This window comes from Ornithorhynchus anatinus, chromosome 14 (assembly GCF_004115215.2).
Source record: "Ornithorhynchus anatinus isolate Pmale09 chromosome 14, mOrnAna1.pri.v4, whole genome shotgun sequence".
NCBI lineage: Eukaryota > Metazoa > Chordata > Mammalia > Monotremata > Ornithorhynchidae > Ornithorhynchus > Ornithorhynchus anatinus.
Window position 1 is genome coordinate 50,905,504 of NC_041741.1, and position 20,594 is coordinate 50,926,097.

At 61.6% G+C, this 20,594-nt stretch overlaps 2 protein-coding genes across 3 annotated transcripts in view; one reads left to right on the top strand and one right to left on the bottom strand.

Moving 5' to 3' along the window:
• The window catches only part of CELSR1 (cadherin EGF LAG seven-pass G-type receptor 1), a 153,915-nt gene extending 145,081 nt beyond the window's left edge, over positions 1 to 8,834 (top strand). The window contains exons 29-35 of the mRNA XM_029078689.1: positions 138 to 263; positions 1,586 to 1,680; positions 2,164 to 2,270; positions 3,109 to 3,276; positions 4,482 to 4,730; positions 6,001 to 6,253; positions 7,177 to 8,834. Coding sequence (XP_028934522.1) covers positions 138 to 263; positions 1,586 to 1,680; positions 2,164 to 2,270; positions 3,109 to 3,276; positions 4,482 to 4,730; positions 6,001 to 6,253; positions 7,177 to 7,186 — 1,008 coding nt within the window. The 3' untranslated portion in view covers positions 7,187 to 8,834. The remainder of the gene's footprint in view (positions 1 to 137; positions 264 to 1,585; positions 1,681 to 2,163; positions 2,271 to 3,108; positions 3,277 to 4,481; positions 4,731 to 6,000; positions 6,254 to 7,176) is intronic.
• An 869-nt stretch (positions 8,835 to 9,703) lies between these two features.
• Positions 9,704 to 20,407, bottom strand: TRMU (tRNA mitochondrial 2-thiouridylase). 2 transcript variants are annotated; one of them, XM_029078582.1, is made up of 11 exons: positions 20,301 to 20,407; positions 15,394 to 15,559; positions 14,106 to 14,212; positions 13,454 to 13,576; positions 13,167 to 13,339; positions 12,818 to 12,871; positions 12,637 to 12,703; positions 12,027 to 12,127; positions 11,274 to 11,418; positions 10,654 to 10,736; positions 9,704 to 10,190 (listed from the first exon to the last, which is right to left on the bottom strand). In XM_029078582.1, exons 1-11 carry the CDS (start codon positions 20,383 to 20,385, stop codon positions 10,053 to 10,055), a joined length of 1,242 nt encoding a protein of 413 aa, XP_028934415.1. In that variant the 5' UTR covers positions 20,386 to 20,407; the 3' UTR covers positions 9,704 to 10,052. The 2 variants fall into 2 exon arrangements, with proteins under 2 accessions (XP_028934415.1, XP_028934414.1); XM_029078581.1 differs by having other exon boundaries at positions 12,637 to 12,871.
• Positions 20,408 to 20,594: the final 187 nt, after the last annotated feature.

Here is a 20,594-nt window from a genome sequence, read left to right on the forward strand (position 1 = left end):
CAGGCAGACGTCCCACGGACCTCCCCCCCCCGCGCCCCCATGCCGCCGCACCCCTCGTTCTGACCGGGCAGGGGGCCGTGCCCCGCAGACCCCTGGCCGGGACTGACGTTCTTCTCTCTGGCCTCTCGGCGCGGCAGGGGCTCTTCATTTTCTTTTTCCACTGCGTGTTCAACAAAGAAGTCCGCAAGCACCTGAAGAGCGCGCTGAGCGGGAAGAAGCCCCGCCCGGACGAGTCGACCACCACCCGAGCCACGCTGCTCACCGTGAGTGTCCGCCCCGCACGGGGCCGCCGCCGGCCCAGTCCGGCCCTCGGTCCGTCAATCCGCGGTATTCATTCAGCGCACGGAGCACTGTACCGAGCGCCTGGGAGAGCCCGAGGGAACTGGTAGACACGATCCCTGCCCGCAAGGAGCTTACGGTCTCCAGGGCACAGAGCAGTGTCCTGGGGGCTTAGGAGAGTCCACGATCCCTGTCCTCTTGGACCTTCCAGTCTGCTGTGTGCACAACACCGTACTGAGCACTTGGGAGAGTCCAACAGAGGTAGTAGACACAAATCCTGCCCTCATGGGGCCTTCTGTCTGCAGAGCACAGTAACAACCCCAGCTCTCAAGGTCTGTACCGTCTACCGTGAGCAGAGTGCTGTACCGAGCGCTTGGGAGACGACAGCAAAGTAGACATGATCTCTGCCCTCAAGGAGCTTCTCCTTGCCCACCCTCCGGCCTGGGCAGCGTGAGCGTCACCCCCCACCCTCCCCGAACCCTGTGCCAAGTCCCCGCCCGCAGCGTCCTGATGGGTCCCCAGAAGAGACAGTGTTGTAGACCCCTTCTGAGTGGGTGTTTGAGCTGGGGCCCGAGATGTTAAGTTGGGAGGCTGTGAACGGTTTAACGCCTCCAGAGAAGTAGCTTGGCCTAAAAGTCAGAAGGACCTGGGTTCTAATCCCGGATCCACCGATTGTCTGCTGTATGACCTGGGACAAGTCGCTTCACTTCTCTGGGTCTCGGCTACCTCATCCGTAAAACGGGAATTAAAACTGCAAGCCCCATGTGGGACGGGGACTGTGTCCAACTGGATCTACTCCCAGCCCGTGGAACAGTGCCCGGCATATAAGCACTTAACGGATACCATAAAAAACAGAAAAACCCCACCCACTGTAGTGACAGGAAGGAAGGGGCTCTGAATTCCACAGCTCGGCTGCTTATCGGGACACAACTCCGGGGGAACGTCCCCGCTCAGCCTCGGGGCCGACACGACCACCCCTCCTAGCTCTTCCCGGGCGGAGGGGGGCTCCGACCTGAGTGGCCGAAAACCCCTCGTGATGTTCAGGGGGCCAGTCCTTCTCCAGAAGGGCGACCCCGGAGGCTACGGAGGACGGGGGCACCGGGACGGGCGGTCACGGTCCCGGCAAGACCCGAGTCGGGCCTTTCCGAATGGCTGAGGTTCTCCCTGCCTTTGGAGAGGGTCCGCCCCAGCACGGGCAACGCGGCGGGCTCCGGGGACTCCTGCGACGGCTTCGCGGGGCTGCCGCGGACCGAGCGCGTCGCCTGCCTCGGTGACCGGGGCGGGGATCCCCACTCTGTCTCCCCAGCGATCCCTGAACTGCAACAACACCTACATCGAGGAGGCGAACGTGTACCGCACGACCCTCGGGGAGTCCACCGCCTCCCTGGACAGCACCCTCAGGTCAGCCGAGGTCCCCCGCCGCCTCGCGGGGCCTCCGACGGTCGGGCCGGGCCGGGCGCTCCCCGGGGGGCTCCCGAGCGGGGTCCTCGGGGCCGTCGGCCGCCGGCGCTCGGGCGCGGGACCGAGCCGCGGCCTCCGAGTGCTGTCCGCCCAGCGTCCGGGCAGGGTCCGGATGGCGTCTGCCCGACGTCTACGGGGCACCTGCACGTCGTCACTCCGGTGTCCGTGTAGGGTCTGCCCAGTGCCTGCACCCTGTCTGCCCCGCCTCTGGTGCCAACGCGGCATCCGCCCAGAGTCCCTGGGTTGTCCGCACCGTGTCTACCCGGCGCCCGGAGCCTACGTGGCCTCTGCCCGGCACCCGTAGTAGTCCACGGGGCGTGCGGGCGGCGTGAGAGGTGTTCCGGCGGGAGCTGTTCCCCGTGGGGCCGCGCTGTCCTCCCGGGAAAGGCCTCTGTGACGGACCGGCCCCTCCTCCCCCCGCAGGGACGAGGCCGCCCGGAAGCTGAGCGTGTCCTCGGCCCAGGCCCGGCCCGGCCCCGCCGCCGAAGGAGATTCGTCCGTGTTCCACCGGAGCCCCCGAAAAGCCACCGGTAAGATCCGCGCCCCGCGCAAGGCCCCGGTGAATCCCGTGCTCCCGCCAGCCCCCTCCGGCCCACCGATTGGGCCCTTTATTCCTTTCCTCCTTCTCCCGCTCGCTTTGTCAGAGTTGGGGGAGAACCTGGACCCCCCCACAACCCCCCCCCCCGCCCCCTCACCCCCCCCAGGCCATCCAGCCCAGCCTCATTTGGAGGGGAATCAGCACAGCTAGTGAAGCAGCCTAGCAGCTAGAGCCCAGGCCTGGGAGTCAGAGGGCCCGGGGTTCTAATACCGGCTCTGCCACATAATAATGATGATGGCATTTGTTAAGTGCTTACTATGTGCCAAGCACTGTTCTAAGCACTAGGATGGAAACAAGGCAAGCAGGTCGTCCCACGTGGGGCTCACGGCCTTCGTGCCCATTTTACAGATGAAGTAACTGAGGCACGGGCAAGTGAAGTGACTTGCCCAAAGTCACACAGCTGACAAGTGGCGGAGGCGGGATTAGAACCCCAGACCTCTGACTCCCAAGCCCGGGCTCTTTCCACTACGTCACGCCGCTTCTCATGCCCGCCGGGTGACCTCGGGCAAGTCACTTCACCTCTCTGGGCCTCAGTTCCCTGATCTGTAAAATGGGGATGAAGACCGTGAGCCCCACGTGAGACATGGATTGTGTCCAGCCCGATTAGCTTGTCCCTACCCCAGCGCTTAGTACAGTGCCTGGCACACTGTAGGCGCTCAACCAGTACCATAAAAGGAATCGGGGTGGAGGGTCTCCCCTGCCTGGCGTTCGACCTGGGCGTCTGCCGGAGGGGTCTCCAAACCGTGCGCCTTCCCCACCCCGTCCCGCAGGGAACGATTCCGACTCGGACAGCGAGCTGTCCCTGGACGAGCACAGCAGCTCCTACGCCTCCTCCCGCTCCTCGGACAGCGAGGAAGACGGCGTTGAAGCCGAGAAGAACTGGACCGCCGCCTCCTCCCGAAACAACCACCGGGGCCCCGCCCACAGCACCCCCAAAGGTGAGGCGCCCCGGGGCCCGCTTCTGGTGGGCGATGCTCCCGGAGGGCCCCCGGGGGGGGGGGGGGGGAACGCCCACCCCACGGGCACCGACTCGATGGGTTCCACCCACAGATGTGTCAGGCCAAGATGGCATCAGCTCTCTGAGGCGGTCTTATTTATTGAGACGCTTACCGTCCGCAGAGCCCTGTACTAAGCGCTCGGAGAAGCAGTATGGCTCAGTGAAAAGAGCGTGGGCTTCGGAATCGGAGGTCATGGGTTCGACTCCCGGCTCTGCCACTTGTCAGCTGACTGTGGGCGAGTCACTTCGCTTCTCTGGGCCTCAGTTACCTCACCTGTAAAATGGGGATTAGCCGTGAGCCTCACGTGGGACAAACTGATTACCCTGTATCTGCCCCAGCGCTCAGAACAGTGCTCTGCACATAGTAAGCGCTTAACAAATACCAACATTGTTATTATTGCGAGAGGACAGTATGACACTAGAACAGACATGGGCCCTGCCCACAGTGAGCTTACAGCCCAGAGGGAGAGATAGACGTTAATATGAATCAGTTACGGATCTGGACGTAAGCGGTGTGGGGCCGGGCGGGGGGCGGGGGTGAAGAAAGGGAGCAAGTCAGGGCAGTGTAGAGGGGAGCGGGAGGAAAAAAAGGAGGGCTTAATCGGGGAAGGCCTCTTGGAGGAGACGGGCCCTCGATAAGGCTTTGAAGGTGGGAGAGTGATTGTCGGCTGGATTCGAGGAGGGAGGGCGTTCCAGGCCAGAGGCTGGACGTGGGCGAGCGGTCGACGGCGAGGTAGACGAGACGGAGGGACAGAGAGAAGGGTGGAGTTGGAGGAGCGAAGCGTGAGGGCCGGGTCGGAGCAGGAGAGCAGCGAGGTGAGGTAGAGGGGGCCCAAGGCGATTGACTCTTTTAAAGCCAATGGGGAAGAGTTTTCTGTTGGATGCAGAAGCGGATGGACCACCGCCGGAGTCTCTTGAGGGGCGGGGAGACGTGGCCCCAACGTTTCTGTAGCAGAACGATCCGGGCAGCAGAGCGAATTCCGGAGCGGGGAGAGACGGGAGGCGGGGAGGTCGGCGAGGAGGCTGATACGGTAATCGAGGAGGGCTAGGATAAGTGCTTGGATGAACCCGGTAGCGGTTCGGAAGGAGAGAGCGTCGGGGGGAGCGGGGCGGCTCCGCTTACTCGGCCCGGGGGTCTCCCCACAGTCGACCCACCGCCCGACCACGTCAAGGCCGGCTGGCCCCCGGAGAGCCCGACCGGCAGTGACGGCGAGGGGACGGCGGGGAGACCCAAACTGAAGGTGGAGACCAAGGTGGACGTGGAGCTCCACCGGGAAAGCCAGGGGAACCACTGCCCCCACCTGCCGCCCCTCGGGGAGGACGACGGCGCCGGCCCCCCCGGGGACGCCAGAGCCGAGCCACAGCCCAACCACCAGCAGCCCGAGCAGAGGAAAGGTGACCGCCGGGGGAGGTGGGGGGGGAGGAGGAGGGGGAGGGTCAGCGATGGTATCTACCGAGCACCCGCGCGCTCGGCGGAGTCTGACCGAATCGCCCGACCCGTTCCCTGCCCATAAGGAACTTCCACTGTAACGGGTGCGTCGGGGGTGGAGGGGCGGCGGTCTAGATGGGCAGGACAGGCTTTGAGGCCTGCGCCGCCCTGACAGCCCCGAGATCCCTTAGCCTCTGACGTCCTCTCCTGCCCTCTCAGCGCCCGCGGTCTCTCCCCTCCTCTGCCGAGGCCCGGCCGGGGAGCCCTCGGGGCAAATTGGGCAGCAGACGGCAGCAGCGGGGGGAGACCCCCGAGGGGAACGTCCAACTGCAATCTGGGAAGACGCAGGCTGGGCTGGGGCAGGATGAGAGTTTCCCGAACCGTAACGGGGATGGACGGGGCCAACCCGGAATTGCCATTTCCCCCAACCCCACGGTCCCGGGGCCTGGTGGGCAGCTGTCGGAGTTGGAAGGTGGCGGGTTCGAACCAAACAAGAAACACCTCTTCACCCTCAGCGGGGAATGAATAACAATAACCGTGGCGTCCGTTAAGCGCCTACTACGTGCCGGGCACCGTTCTAAGCGCCGGGGTCGATACAAGCAAATCGGGTTGAACACCGTCCCTGTCCCACAGTCTCAATCCCCATTTTCCAGATGAGGTAGCTGAGACCCAGAGAGGGGAAGTGACTTGCCCGTGGTGACGTGGTAGGCAGGTGGCGGAGCCGGGAGTAGAACCCAGGACCTACTGACTCCCAGGCCCGGGCTCTGAGCGTCCGAAAGAGTAGCGGTCCGGCGGAGAAGCTCCGTGGGGCCCAGAGGCCTCTGTCTGTACAGACTGGAATCAACCAGTGGGTTCAAGAGGGGGTTGGACGAGTTCAAGGGCTAGAGTCTGTTCTGGGGCCACTGGAGGAGAGTCATTCGCGGGTGAGACAGCGCTCGGTGCTTAATATAGTGCTTGGCACGTGATAAGCACCTAACGAGTTTCATTGGAAAAAAAAAACGGAGGGGAGTCAGGGGTGTTTCACGGACCCTGCTGGGTCACCGGTGGAGAGACAGGGATGGAGAGAGGGGAGTCGGGGGTGTTGGACGGACCGGGCCGGGTCGACCGGGGAACGGTCAGGGTGTTGAGGGTCCAAACCCACGAGTGCATTAGCAGATGGTCTTGTCGGGGGAAGAGCCCAGGGTCCCCGTCCCGTTGACCTGACCCACCCTCCGCCCTGCCGTCTCCCGGCCCCAGGCATCTTGAAAAACAGAGTCACCTACCCGCCGCCCCTGACCGAGAGGAGCCTGACGAACCGGCTGCGGGACAAGTTCTCCGACGACGGTCCGGACTCGCTCCCGTCGCGGGAGTCCCCTCCGGGGGCCGGCGCCGACCCGGGGGGCGCCGCCGGGAAGGGCCCGCGGAGAGAGCCCGGCGGCCGGGACCACCTCAACGGCGTGGCCATGGCCGTGCGCACGGGCACCGCCCTCGCCGACCACTCCGACTCCGAGTGAGTAGACGCGTCGCCCCGCGCGGCCCCGGGAGGAGCGGAGAACCTGCCCGTTTGAGCCTGTGGGCCCCGGGCGCGGGCACTGGGCCCGGTGGGTCGGCCGGGCCCGCCCGGAGACGGGGCGCCGCGTTCTCCGATCCCTCCCTCGGTCCCTCCGGGGGGGTCTGAGTCTGCCCCAGCTTCGGCCGCAAACCCTCGTTTAGCCCCGCCACCTTCCCGTCTTCCCCGGCCTCCCTCTCCCGGTGGGAGAGCCTCCCGCCTCCCCCCCCTCCGCCCCCAGGCTGGGCCACGGGCCAGGGCGAGGGCCACGGTCTGCGCCACAGGATACCCGGGCCCCGGGCCGGGAGGCTCCCCGGGAGCGGGGGATCTGTCGGACCGCTCTCACCCCCGTCAATCAGTAGTATTTACTGAGCGCTTACTACGTGCGGCGCACTCTACTAAGCACCCGGGAGAGTCCGATACAACAGAATCAGCAATTACCGTCCCTGCCCGTAATGAGGACAGGTTTCCAGTCCCGGATTCCTTGAGGAACAAAGAACCACCACCCCCCGCCCCCTAAAGCCCCACTGAAAGTCGGAGAGTCTCTCGGGGGCCTCCCCGGCTTCGCAGGGAGCAGCCCCCGACCCTCTGAATCCACCCTCGCCCCAGGGCCACCCCGTCTGCTCCTCACCCCAGCCGAGGCAGGAACCGCAGAGGTAAAAATGATAGTAATAATAGAAATGACAGTTGTGTACTTGTTAAGAGCTTGCTGTGTGCCAAGCACTGTTCTAAACTCTGAGTAGATACCAGTTGATCAGGTCGGGCACAGCCCCCGTCCCTCGCCCGCTCGCCCGGGTCACCGCTCCGTCGGCTCACCCTCTGCTCGCTTGGCGGCTTCTTCCCTCACACAGCGGCAGTAACGAAACCTCCATTTGAATCATCAGGAAACCGTGAGGCTTCGCTCACCGGCCGCGCCCCATCACCCGCCGGGGCCCCGGGACCGCGTCCGCCTCCGGGAGGCGGGAGGGCCGGGGCCGCGTCCCTTCCCGGACGGCCGACCCACCGAGGCCGACCGCGCTCGCGGGCGCCCTCCGACCGCGCCCCCTCACCGGAGACGGCGCGCGCCCGTCGGCAGGCGTGACCGGTGACCCGACGGAGGAGGGAAAGGTCACACGGGGACAGAGACGGGGAGGGGCAGGCGGTCCGGGCCCGGGGCGTCGATGGAGCCGTCCTCCCGTCAGTCGGGGGACCCCCGCTGGCGGGACCGGCCGCCCCGCCCTCCGTGCGAGGCCAGGGGGACCCCCTGGCTCCCGGCGGCCCGACCGGCTCCGGACGGACGTTTTGTTTTAAAAGAAGACAGTCTTTTATATAGAAACTGTACATACCTTTATATATTTTGTATGGGGACCCTAAGGAAGAGAAACCCTCCTGTATATTTTCCGTGCATACTGACCTCCGGCTGACGACGGGGCCCCGCGGCCAGATCCTCCCATATTTTTCTACGATAAGATTGCACAGCTGTCCGGGGACCCGGCCTCTTTCTAGACGGGGTATCCCGGCGTCCCGGAAAGCAGAGGCGGAACCTCCGCTTCCAACCGGGATTGGCCCGGGCCGCCTTCGGGCCACTGCCCGAAACCCGGCGGCTAGGTGCCGGGGAAGCCGTCCCCTGCCCGGCGGGCAGTGTCCCTGCGCTGCCCGGCCCCTCCCCGGGCTCCGACGGGTTAGGGGCTGACACGCCGGGACTGACGGCTGCTTTGGAAGTTGGGGGAGGTGGGGGCACCCCAGGGACTACTCTCTCGCCAGACGCTAACCACAATTTCCCAGCCGTCACGGCGGATGGCATACCTTGTAAGCGACGCCGTGCTCCTCCCGGAATCCTACCAAAAAAAGAACGATCGTGTGACGGAATGACGCTGTCGCTTCGCCGTGTTCACGACAAGAGGAGGGAAATGGAGCCTCCGCCCTGCCCACCGGGGTCAGCGGGGGTCCCGGGCGAGGACGGTGGCCCCGACTTCGAGCACGGACGCCCGGTCCACGGTTCCTCGGGGCGCCCCCGGGGCCGCTGACGGAGACAAGGGCCCCGGGTCGGGTGAGCGCCTCACGCACGGTCTTCCGGGTCCTCCTCCGATGCTTCGTTGACGTTTCCACCTGCTGGAGGCGGAGACCGGAGACGGCCCGGCCGGCGGGACAACGCACGGGAAATCCAAGAGCAACCAATTCCGCCCCGGTGGATGGAAGCCGCGATGAGTGAGAAGGGAGGGGGCAGACCTAATGGTTTTTAACAAACAGGAGCAAAGAATTCTAGTTCTGCACATCCGTGGGACTCGCACGTGGACCTTTAACCCATCCCAAGACCGGGGAAGGGGGAGAAAAGACCGTCTCTCCCGGTTCCTCGTGCGTCGAGGCTGGGTTGCCGGGGACGGGCCGCAGCTGTTGACAGAAAAACGAAAACCTATTTTTATGCCTTAAAGATTTTATGACCGGATAGACACTGGAGTTTTTTGGTTTTTTAAACAGATGTTTTATTTATTTGTGTGCAGGACACTGGCATTGCACCACAGGTGAGAGGCGTCTGCAATAAACTAAGCAGGTTGACTTGTAATGGCGCCGTGACCCTTCCTTCCTGCCACTTCCACACGGCCTTTCTCCGGAAATCCCCCTACCCACCTTTCTCTCTTCCAGCAGAGGGGCGTTCTTCTGGGGAAGTGATGAGCGCTCCCGAGCCGATTCTTTCGACGCACGAGCTGTCCTCAACGGCCTCGGCGGAGGTAGCGCGGGTGGGGAAGCTAGCCCGGCTTCCGACGGGTCGGAGGCGATCCCGGGCTGGTCCTGCTGCTGGCGGGGCCCAGCCCTGGGGGGCTCTCGGGGAACTTTCTCTTAGGCGGCGGCGAGGACACGTTGAAGTGCTCCGGAGTCCAGAGCCAAGGATGCTCAGGACTCCCTTTGTTGGTAATGGGGGGGAGGGGGTGTCTTCCAGAAACACCCTTCTATTTGCTGGGACGGCAGGGTGCGAGGAGATGCCGGCTCCCCTCCGGTCTCCCCGTTTTTCCTTCCGTCCGGGTTTGGCCGGTCTCTGGGAGGCCCCAGTGACGCCGTCAGCTGGGGGCGAGGGTGGGGATCCCAACCACACTCAGCCTGCCTGCCTGCGAGTGAGCCCTTAGAGCTCCAGTGCGAGCGCGGGTGACCCCTGCCCCCGCCCAGGTGCACCTCACACGATGGGTTTGAGGAGCGGCTCCCGGGGGCGTCCCCACCCTCTCGGGCCTGCGATCGGGCCCTGGGGCTCCCGCAGCCGACGACACGGAGGTTCAAGATGCCCGATCCATCCCCCAGCGAGTAGGCGGGACTCCGCCGGGGAACCGGGGCTACCGCCTGGGCCGAGGTAACCTCGTGGGCTCGCGGGTGCGCCGGGGGGAGCGGGGGTCGAGGTCACCGGCCGGAGACTCGTAGATGAAAGCAAAGGCGGGGAGCAGATTGCCTTTCTCACCTGATATTTATTACACACATTGATCCGGCAGCTTCTAGGCCAAACTCAGTCCCTTTCAAAACAACCGGGTTTTGGGCCAGGGGCCGCGCAGGTGGGGCGGGGAGCTATCGCACAGGTGGCCTAGCCGGGGCAAGGCTTTCGTCCAAAGGAACTTGGGGCCCAGGGATGACCGAGGCTAGCCCCGAGGGCCGGGGTGAGGCGGCATGCCTTTCCTCAGAGGAGGCGCAGACTGGGGCGGGGGTGGGAAGGTGAGCGCAAGGCCCGATGTGACGAGTGCCCCGGGTGCAGCCCCCCCTTCCTGCCCCACCCCGGGCCGCCGGCCCACCCTCCCTCCGCTTAGCTTTCGGCGTCCTCGGCCTCTCTGGTGGCCGGCGGGGCCGCGCGCTTGCCCCGCTGCAACGTGTAGGCGGAGGGACCCAGCCGCACGATCTTCCCGCTGCCCAGGCACTCGTCTCCCTTGTAGAACACGGCAAACTGGAAAACAAGCCGACGACCGGGGGCGGGTGGGTGGGCGGAGGAGTGGTCAGTGCCCCCGGGGGGGCCGGGGCCTTATTCTCTCAGGCCCAGCGGCAGCCGGCCGAAGCCCCGTGCTCAGGAAACCCGCCGCACCACCCACGGCCCCGGGGGTCACCTCCCTCCCCCGCCTCTCCCCCCGGGAGCTGTGCCGCGGAGGAGAGGCCGTGGGTCTTGGGGCCGGCGGGGGGGAGAGGGTGGGGAGGCTCTTCTGGGACCGGGGCGAGGGGGGCGACCCGGTGGGGACGCTGGCTCCCGGTCTCCCGTCCTCACCGGGTCTCCCCCAAGGGGAGCCCTTCTCTCGGCTGGCCGGCCGGCCAGAGCCGCCTGGCCCCAGGTCCCAGGCGGACGTGAGGTGTGGACGATTCAAGCCCAGAGCCCCGGGGGCCCGACCTCCCCCCGGCTCAGCGACGGACCCCCTCACCTGGCCCGGCGTCAGCCCCCGAACCGGCTTGACGGACGTCACCCAGACGGTTCCGTCTTGGTTGAGGGTCAGCACGCACGGGGCTGAGAGCGAAAGCAAGAGAGCCCGTTAGGAGGTGGGGGCGGGGCGGCGGGGACGAAGGCGACGCTGGGCGGAGAAAGGCCCCCTCCCTACCCCGCCACGGGGTGGCGGTGGCCGGGTGGGCTCCTGTCACGGAGCGGCGGAGGCAGGCGAGAGCCGGCCCAGGCCGGGGACCCAGGACGCTCCGGCGCGTCCCACCCCCGGGGCTCTCCGGGTCCCTCGGCCTTCCGTCGTCCGGCTACCGCGGGCGGGAAGGGGGTTCTGGGTGGAGGTAGCCGGGATCCCGAGTTACCCCCCAATACCGGGCGCGGGCAGAACCGGCCGAGGATCGGGTCCGCCCGGCGCCCGGGGCCCCGGCGGGGCTGCGTGTGGGGGGGCGGATAGGGCCATGGTTCTAGATTGAGGCCAGCGGGGGCGGCGCCCGTGCCCGCCGCCCAAGGAGGGGGTAGAGCGGGGGGGTGGGCAGAGTCCGGGGTTCGAGCCGGCCGTTCCGGCCCCCCACCCAACCCCACGTTGCCCCGGGGGGGCGGCACGGTCACCTAGCGCCATCTGGTGGCGGATGCGGAAGTTGCACTCCATCATCTTGTCCCTGACGAGCGGGGCGGGGGGCTCCTCGGCCAGCCAGTGCACCCGGTTGGTGCGCAGCAGGTCCCGGTAGAGGGCCGGGTGGTCCCTGCCCGGAGCCTGGAGGGAACGGGTGGCCCCGGTCAGCCCCGGGGGGCGCCCCAGGCCCGGCCCCGGACCGCCCGCCGTCGGAGAATAACGACTGACCTCAGAGGCCAGCCAAGCTCACCGCCTGGGGGGGGGGGTGTCGGCGCGCACACGCCCTCGGGACCCCTCCGCAGCCCCCCTCCGGCCCACGCGAGCCAGGCCCCGGCCCCCACCCTCGCCCACCGGCTGCCGCCCCTGAGGCAGGCCGCGCCCCCGCCGGCGTGAGCGCCGTCCCCGGGGAACCCAGACTCCGACCCTCCTGACGGCGCCTCGGCCAGAGGCGCCGGTCCACCCCGCACCCCGGGAGCCGGCGGCGGCTCCGAAGGCCGTGAGGCAGACGCGTCGGAAACCCCCTCCTCCGCTCTCCCGGGACCACAGACCCGCTCCGACCCGGCACCGGGCCCTCCCCGGAAACCGCCGAGGATCGGCCGTGGCCCAAGGGAGGCGGGCGAGGAGAAACTCTCCCGGCCTCCGAGGGCCCCAGGGGGAAGGCGGCGGGTGCCCCGGCCCCGGGGTTGTCGCGCCGGGCACCGGGTCGGTCCGGCTCGAGTCCGGACAGGAGCAGGCGGGTCAGTGCTCACCACAAAGATGTCTCCCGTCAGGGCGTCTTTCTCCACCACAAACCACGGATCCTTCAGGCCGCCGATTTTCGCCCTCTGACCCAGCGTGAACAGGAACCAGCCTGCAGAAGGCTAGAGTTGGCATCCAACGGGGCACCCTCACGGGGCTTCCCGCCTGCACCCAGGGGCGACGGGAGGGGCGACCGGGCCCCGGAGCTCCGGTCAGTCTCTCTCCCAGTTCCCGCCTGGCCTCGGATGGGTGGACAGGCCGGTGCCTGGAGCCCCCGGGGCCTGACTCTCCCCACCTCTTTCTTCCCCCAGCCGGGAGGCTTCCATTTCCTCTGGGCCTGGGCTTCCCGTAGGCTGGCACTGGGAATTCCCAGCACCCAGTGTTACCGCCCACCCAGGCCTGGCACCACCATCCAGTCCGTCCCTCTGAGTTCCGACCTCGACCGGGCAACGTCTTAGGCGTCTCTGCCTTCTCAGGCCCCAAGATCTGCCCCTTCCCCCTCGCGCCAGGGCTCCCGGGGTGGCAGAGCGCCGCCCCCGCCCCACAGCCCTCACCTCCCTGCTCTGAGCCCCCCGCTCCCAGAACTGGAACCCACAGACGACCCCAGGTGGGGAGGCTCACCCTTGTGTGTGCCCAGGACTGAGCCGTCTTCGATGGAAATGAATTTCCCTGGACGTGGCTGCAGATACTGCAGGGGTTGGGAGGGGAAGGGGAGGAAGAAGAGGAATAGTGTTTCACCCACACGCACCCTCGCCCACAGTCCTCCCACCACCCCCTTCTGGTCAGGGACCCCGAGGCTCACCTCGAGAATGAAACTTTCAAAGTTTCTTTTCCCGATGAAACAGATTCCCATGCTCTGGAAAAAAGGAATTGAGATGGGGGAAGGGAGCAGGGGAAGGAGGAGCAGGAGGAAGGTCTTCCCCCAATGTGATAAATGGTTCTTTCCCCCATCTCCCCTCTCCACTGGTAGAGGGGTGGAGAGGGAGGGGGTGCCTACACCTGGGGAGAGGGGAAAACCTCTCCTGCAACTTCTCCAGGGCTGACAGACGTGGCTCAAGCCTCCGGGAGCCCAGGTAAGCGGGGACCCCCCCCAAGGCTGACAGGCGCAGCTCAGTTCCCGTGAGAACGCGGGGGAAGCGGGGCTGGCAGACCTCTTTCTTCTGGAGCACGTGATGGAGCCCGTTCTCGGCCGCCAACTTCTTCACGAACGTTTTCGTGAGGCTTCCCAGGGGGAAGATGGTCCGTCTCAAAGCGTCCTGGGACACTTGGCTGAGGAAGAAAGTCTGGTCTTTGACCCTATCTGCGCCTTGCAGAAGTCTCACGGCTGCAAGGAGCGAAGGACACAGAGGATCCGAGTCCGGACCTGTCCTCTTTTTTGAAGCGATCCGTCCGCGGTGGCGGGGGGCGGGGGGGGGGAGGGGGTAAGAGACACCCTTACCATTCCGGACCTCAAACCGGTCTCTGAACAGCCCCTCGGGTCTCTTCTGATATTTCTGCAGGAAGACCTCCTCGTCCTCCTGAGAAGTCCGGGCGTAATGGCCGGTGGCGATCGCGTCGGCCCCTGTCAATTTGGGAGAGTGGGAAGTCCGAGTTTAGAGGCAGGCGGTGTTCCCGCTCACTCTGGGAGGGAGAGGGCGAGGACTCATCGTGGCGGCCAGGGCCCGACCACCTCGGGAATAGGTTCCCGTCCCGGATGTAGCGGCTCTGCCTTCCCCGAGCCATTCCAGGGGCTCCACTTGGCCAGTGGGCCCGCCCAGGGTGGGGGGCGTCTGTGGGCGTAGGGGCAGTGGTCCGCCCTCACACCTCTCTGCCCCTCCCCACGCTGGTTGAGCCCCTCGGCCCACTGGCCCCTGGGGGCTCCGGGTCCGGCCCGGTTCGCTCCGAAACGGAATCCCCGGCACCCAGGCCCTGCTTACCGAGGCTACCCATCCGTAGCGACCCGCCCGACCCCGCCCAGCGCCAGGCCCCCACTTACCGAGGCTACCCGCCACGTAGCCGTCCCCTCTCCGGCAGCGAGGCTCTGCTTACCGAGGCTACCCACGGCACCGCCCAGCGCCCCCCAACCCCCTCCGGGACCCGGCCCCGCTTACCGAGGCTATCCATGGCATAGTGAAAAAAAGAATGGAACTTGATGTGCTTGTTGCATACGATGTCGGGGTTGGGAGTCCTTCCTTTCTCATATTCACTTAAGAAGTCACTGAAACCCAAGAGAGACACAAGACAGGCTTATCGCTCCACACTGCATGGCCGGGGACTCCTGCCTTTAGGCAGAGGGCAAACCCCAAGGGAAAACATGAAACGGTGAAAGAGGGAAGGGGGAAAAAAACAAAACACACTGGCTGTGCCAGTTGTTTGTCTGAAAGGGCAGTGACTCTCTTATGCTCACTGAAATCAATCATTCAATCAATGGTTTTTATTGAGCGCTTATTGGGTGCAAAGCAATCAATCAATCAATGGTATTTATTGAGTGCTTATTATGTGGAGAGCACTGTACAAAATGCTTGGGAGAGTACGATACAACAGAGTGGGTAGATATGATTATGATGATGATGATGGAGAAGCTTAGGGCCTACGTGGGGAGACGGACATTCAAACAGATTAGGGATGGAGGAAATAGGAGAATAGGAATAGTGATGTAAGTTCTGTGGGGTTGAGGTGAGTATCAAAGTGCTTAAGGGATACAGAGCCAAGTGGATAGTCAACCCAGAGGGGAGGGCAGATGGGAAAATTAAAGGGCTGAATCAGGGAAGACCTCTTGGAGGAGATGGGATTTTAGGAGGGATTTGAAGGTAGGGAGAGTGGTGGTCTGTCACATATGAAGAGGGAGAGAATTCCAGGCCAGAGGGGCTGGTGGTGATGGGGTGGGCAAGATCGAGGTACAGTGAGTAGGCTGGTGTGAGGGGAGCAGAGCGTGCAGGTTTGGTGGTAAAAAGAGATCAGCCTCTGGCCTGGAACACCTTCCCTCTTCACATCTGACAGGTGATCACTCGCTCTCCCTACCTTCCCAGCCTTACTGAAGTCACACCTCCTCCAAGAGGCCTTCCCTGACTAAGCCCTCATTTCCTCTTCCCCGACTCCCTCCTGTATCCCCCTTGCACTTCGATTTGCTCCCTTTATCCGCCCCCACCTCAGCCCCACAGCACCGATGCCCATATCTATTATTTATCTATCTTAGTGCCCGTCGCCCCCTCTAGATCGTAAACTCGCTGTGGGCAGGGGGGAACGTATCTACCACCTACATTACATTGGACTCTCCCGAGCGCTCTGTTCAGTGCTCTGTACGCAGGAAGCGCTCGACAAATACGATCGATTAGCAGGTCCCACGTGGGGCTCGCCGTCTAAGTAGGAGGGAGTCGAGGTGAGACCGGCCACGGTTACCTGAACACCTGATTCCAGTATTCCTTCACGTAGGACACTTGGTGAAAGGGGATATCCAAGACCTTGCAAACCTTGTAAGCGTCTTCGCAGTCTCTGTCGGCGGAGCAAACTCCGTGTTCGTCCAGAGAGTCCCAGTTCTTCATAAACACTCCCGTCACCTGGTATCCTACGACAGGTCGGGGGGAATTGTCTACATTCAAGGCTTTCTACGATCCAAGGCCGGCCGGACACTCCGAACAGGGTCCCCTCCCGGTCGGTGCCCGCAAATTGGACTCGTGCATGAATCGAGCAATTCATTCATTCGGTCATACTTATCGAGCTCTCTTACTGTACTAAGCGCTTGGGAGGGTGCAATAAACAGACACATTCCCTGCCCACAACATGCTTCCAGTCTGGGGGGGGGAGACGGACATCAATACAGATAAATTCCAGATATGTACATAAGTCCGTCAATTTTGTTGATTGAGTGCTTACTGTGCGCACAGCACTGTCCTAAGCGCTTGAGGGAGTACGATATAAGAGAGCTGAATGAAACAATCAATCCGTCAACGGTATCTATGGAGGACTTACTAAGAGCTCGGGAGAGAAGACTACAAGAGAGTTGGTAGCCGCTGTCCCTGCCCACAAGGAGGTTTCAGCCTGGAGGGAAAATGTATTTTCTCCCTGTGGGGGAACTGAACCCCAGCCTCCCGTGTGGCAGAAGAGGCTACTCGTTTTTACTAACGCGGAAGTCACGCGATAGGGTTACAAGCATTTCATCACAAAATCTGCAGCAATGATCGGATCTCCCCGACAGTCTCTCTCTCTCACACACGATGCCAAGGTGCCACGTTTTCAAATGATTCCCTTCTCCAGGCCAGAAGCACCCGCTCATAAACAATATTTAACCAAGTCTTTTGCTCCTTCAAAAATCCACTTCTCCATTGCCCAGAGAGGAAGGGGATTTGAGGGGAGGGCGGTCGGGAGAGATAATAATAATGTTGGTATTTGTTAAGCGCTTACTATGTGCCGAGCACTGTTCTAAGCGCTGGGGTAGACATAGGGGAATCAGGTTGTCCCACGTGGGGCTCACAGTCTTAATCCCCATTTTACAGATGAGGGAACTGAGGCACAGAGAAGTTAAGTGACTTGCCCACAGTCACACAGCCGACAAGGTTCTGGGTTGTGGATCTCAGGGTCCCAACGTCCTCTGAGCTCGAAGGGAAATTGGGAAGTCATCCGGTCCACCCCTCTGCTGCCTGGACCGGATAATAATGGCATTTGTTAAGTGCTTATTATGTGCCAAGCACTGTTCTAAGCGCTGAGGTAGTCACAAGGTAATCAAGTTGTCCCACGTGGGGCTCACAGACTTAATCCCCATTATACAGATAAGGTCACTGAGGTACAGAGAAGGTGATTTAAGATTAATAATAATAGTATTTGTTAAGCGTGTACTATGTGCCACACAATGTACTAAGTGCTGAGCTGGGTACAAGCAAATTGGATTGGACACAGTCCCTGTCCCATGTGGGGTTCACAGTCTCAATCTCCATTTTACAGATGAGGGAACTGAGGCCTACAGAAGTGAAGTGACTTGCCTGAGGTCACACAGCAGACAAGCAGCAGAGCTGGGATTAGAACCCATGACCTTCTGACTCCCAGACCCGGGCTCTAGCCACTGCACAAGACTGAGCCCCACGTGGGACAACCTGATCGCCTTGTATCTCCCCCGGCGCTTAGAACGGTGCCTGGCACATAGAAAGTGCTTAACAAATACCATTCGTTATGGTATTTGGTATGGTATTTTAGCCACAAGCAGTAGTGAGCTTTAGTGGCAAGAGCCCGGGCTTGGGAGTCAGAGGATGTGGGTTCTAATCCCAGTTCTGCCACTTGTCAGCTGTGTGACTTCGGTCCAGCCACTTCACTTCTCTGTGCCCTAGTTCCCTCCTCTGTAAAATGGGGATGAAGCCTTTGAGCCCGACGTGGAGCAACCTGATGACCTTGTAACTACCCCAGCGCTTAGAACAGTGCTTGGCACATAGTAAGGACTTAATAGCATCATTATTATTGTTATTCTCGGTGCCTCAGTGCTCTCATCTGTAAAATGGGGATGAAGCCCGTGAGCCCAATATGGGATAACCTGATGACCTTGTATCCCCCCAGTCCTTAGAATGATGCTTGGCACACAGTAAGCGCTTAAGAAATATCATCATCGTCTGCGCCTCAGGGACCTCATCTGTCGAATGGGGATGATGGCCGTGAGCCCCACGTGGGACAACCTGATGACCTGTATCCCCCTCAGTCCTTAGAATAGTGCTTGGCACATACTAAGCGCTTAACAAATTTCATCATTATTATTATTCTCTGGACTTCAGTGACCTCATCTGTCAAATGGGGATGAGGGCTGTGAGCCCCACGTGGGACAACCTGATGATCTTGTATCCCCCCCCCCAATCCTTAGATCAGTGCTTGGCACATACTAAGTGCTTAACAAATATCACCATCATTATTATTATTATTGTCTGTGCCTCAGTGACCTTATCTGTAAAAGGGGGATGAAGCCTGTGAGCCCCACGTGGGACAACCTGATGACCTTGTATACCCCAAGCTCTTAGAACAGTGCTTGGCACATACTAAGTGCTTAACAAATATCATCATCACCGTAATTATTATTATTACTGTCTGCGCCTCAGTGATCTCATCTTTAAAAGGGGATGAAGCCTGTGAGCCCCACGTGGGACCACGTGATGATCTTGTATCCCCTCCAGTGCTTAGCACGGTGCTTGACACATAGTAAGCGCGGAAGAAATCCCATCATCATCATGGTTATGACTCTGTGGGCCTCAGTGACCTCATCTGTCAAACGGGGATGAAGCCTGTGAGCCCCAGGGGGGGACCACCTGATGACCTGGCATCCCCCCAGCGCTTAGAGCAGTGCTCGGTCCATACTAAGCGCCTACCAAACCACCAGTGTGGCTCAGTGGAAAGAGCCCGGGCTTGGGAGTCAGAGGTCATGGGTTCGACTCCCGGCTCTGCCGCTTGTCAGCTGTGTGACTGTGGGCAAGTCACTTCTCTGTGCCTCGGTGACCTCATCTGGAAAATGGGGATGAAGACTGTGAGCCTTATGTGGGACAATCTGATGACCCTGTATCTCCCCCAGCACTTAGAACAGTGTTCTGCACATAGTAAGCGCTTAACAGACACCAACATTGTTATTATTGTCAGCTGTGTGACTGTGGACAAGCCACAACTTCTCTGGGCCTCAGTTCCTTCATCTGTAAAACGGGGATTAACTGTGAGCCTCACGTGGGCCAACCTGATGACCCTGGATCTCCCCCAGCGCTTAGAACAGTGCTTAAGCAGCGTGGCTCAATGGAAGAGAGACTGGGCTTCGGAGTCAGAGGTCATGAGTTCGACTCCCGGCTCTGCCACTTGTCAGCTGTGTGACTGTGAAGGAAGTCACTTCACTTCTCTGTGCCTCAGTTCCCTCATCTGTAAAATGTGGATTAACTGTGAGCCTCACGTGGGACAACCTGATGACCCTATATCTCCCCCAGCGCTTAGAACAGTGCTGGGCACATAGTAAGCGCTTAACAAATACCAACATTATTATTATTATTATTAAGCACTTAACAAATACCAACATTATGGGGATTAACTGTGAGCCTCACGGGGGACAACCTGATCACCTTTTATCTCCCCCAGCGCTTAGAACAGTGCTGGGCACATAGTAAGCACTTAACAAATACCAACATTATTATTATTATTATTATTAAGCGCTTAACAAATACCAACATCATGGGGATTAACTGAGAGCCTCCCGTGGGCCAACCTGATTCCCCTGTGTCTCCCCCAGCGCTTAGAACAGTGCTCTGCACATAGTAAGCGCTTAACAAATACCAACATTATTATTATTAAGCGCTTAACAAATATCAACATTATGCGGATTAACTGAGAGCCTCCCGTGGGACGGCCAGATGACCCTGCGTCTCCCCCCGCGCTTAGAACAGTGCTCTGCACATAGTAAGCGCTTAACCAATACCAACCTTATTATTATTATTACTACTGAATGAATGAACTTCTCAGGGCCTCAGTTCCCTCATCTGGAAAATGGGGATTAACTGGGAGCCTCCCTGGGACCGCCTGATGACCCTGTATCACCCCCAGCGCTTAGAACAGCGCTCTGCACATAGTAAGCGCTTAACCAATACCAACCTTATTATTACTACTGAAATGAATGAACTTCTCAGGGCCTCAGTTCCCTCATCTGGAAAATGGGGATTAACTGGGAGCCTCCCGTGGGACGGCCTGATGACCCTGTCTCACCCCCAGCGCTTAGAACAGCGCTCTACACATAGTAAGCGCTTAACCAATACCAACCTTATTATTATTATTACTACTGAATGAACTTCTCAGGGCCTCGGTTCCCTCATCTGGAAAATGGGGATTAACTGGGAGCCTCCCGTGGGACGGCCTGATGACCCTGTCTCACCCCCAGCGCTTAGAACAGCGCTCTGCACATAGTAAGCGCTTAACCAATGCCAACCTTATTATTACTACTGAAATGAATGAACTTCTCAGGGCCTCAGTTCCCTCATCTGGAAAATGGGGATTAACTGGGAGGCTCCCGTGGGACGGCCTGATGACCCTGTCTCACCCCCAGCGCTTAGAACAGCGCTCTGCACGTAGTGAGCGCTTAACCAATACCAACATTATCATTATTATTACTCCCGTCTGCTCCTCAGGGACCTCCTCTGCAAAAGGGGGGTGAAGGCTGTGAGTCCGGGGGGGGGGGGGGGGAGGGGAGGGGACGCACCACGTGATGACCTTGCATCCCCCCCCCCGCCCCGCAGCGCTTAGCACAGGGCTGGGCACCCAGTGAGATGATGATGATGATGGTGGGGGCTCCCTCCCCCCTTCCCCGTCACCTCTGCGGCTGAGCAGCAGCGCGGCCACGGCGCTGTCCACGCCGCCCGACAGGGCGCAGGCCACCCGCCGGCCCGTCCGCACCATCTGGCCTGGCCTGTCCTGTCCTCCCTCCCTCCCTCCCTCCCACCGGAAGTCTCGCCTCCTCGCGGGGGGTAGAGAGGCGCCCCCCACCCCGCCGCCCGCCACGGCGCCCCCTGCCGGCCCTCCCTCCGGCCGTTTCCCCCCCCCCCCCCCGGAAGTCTACTTAGTTAATAATAATGTTGGTATTTGTTAAGCGCTTACTATGTGCCGAG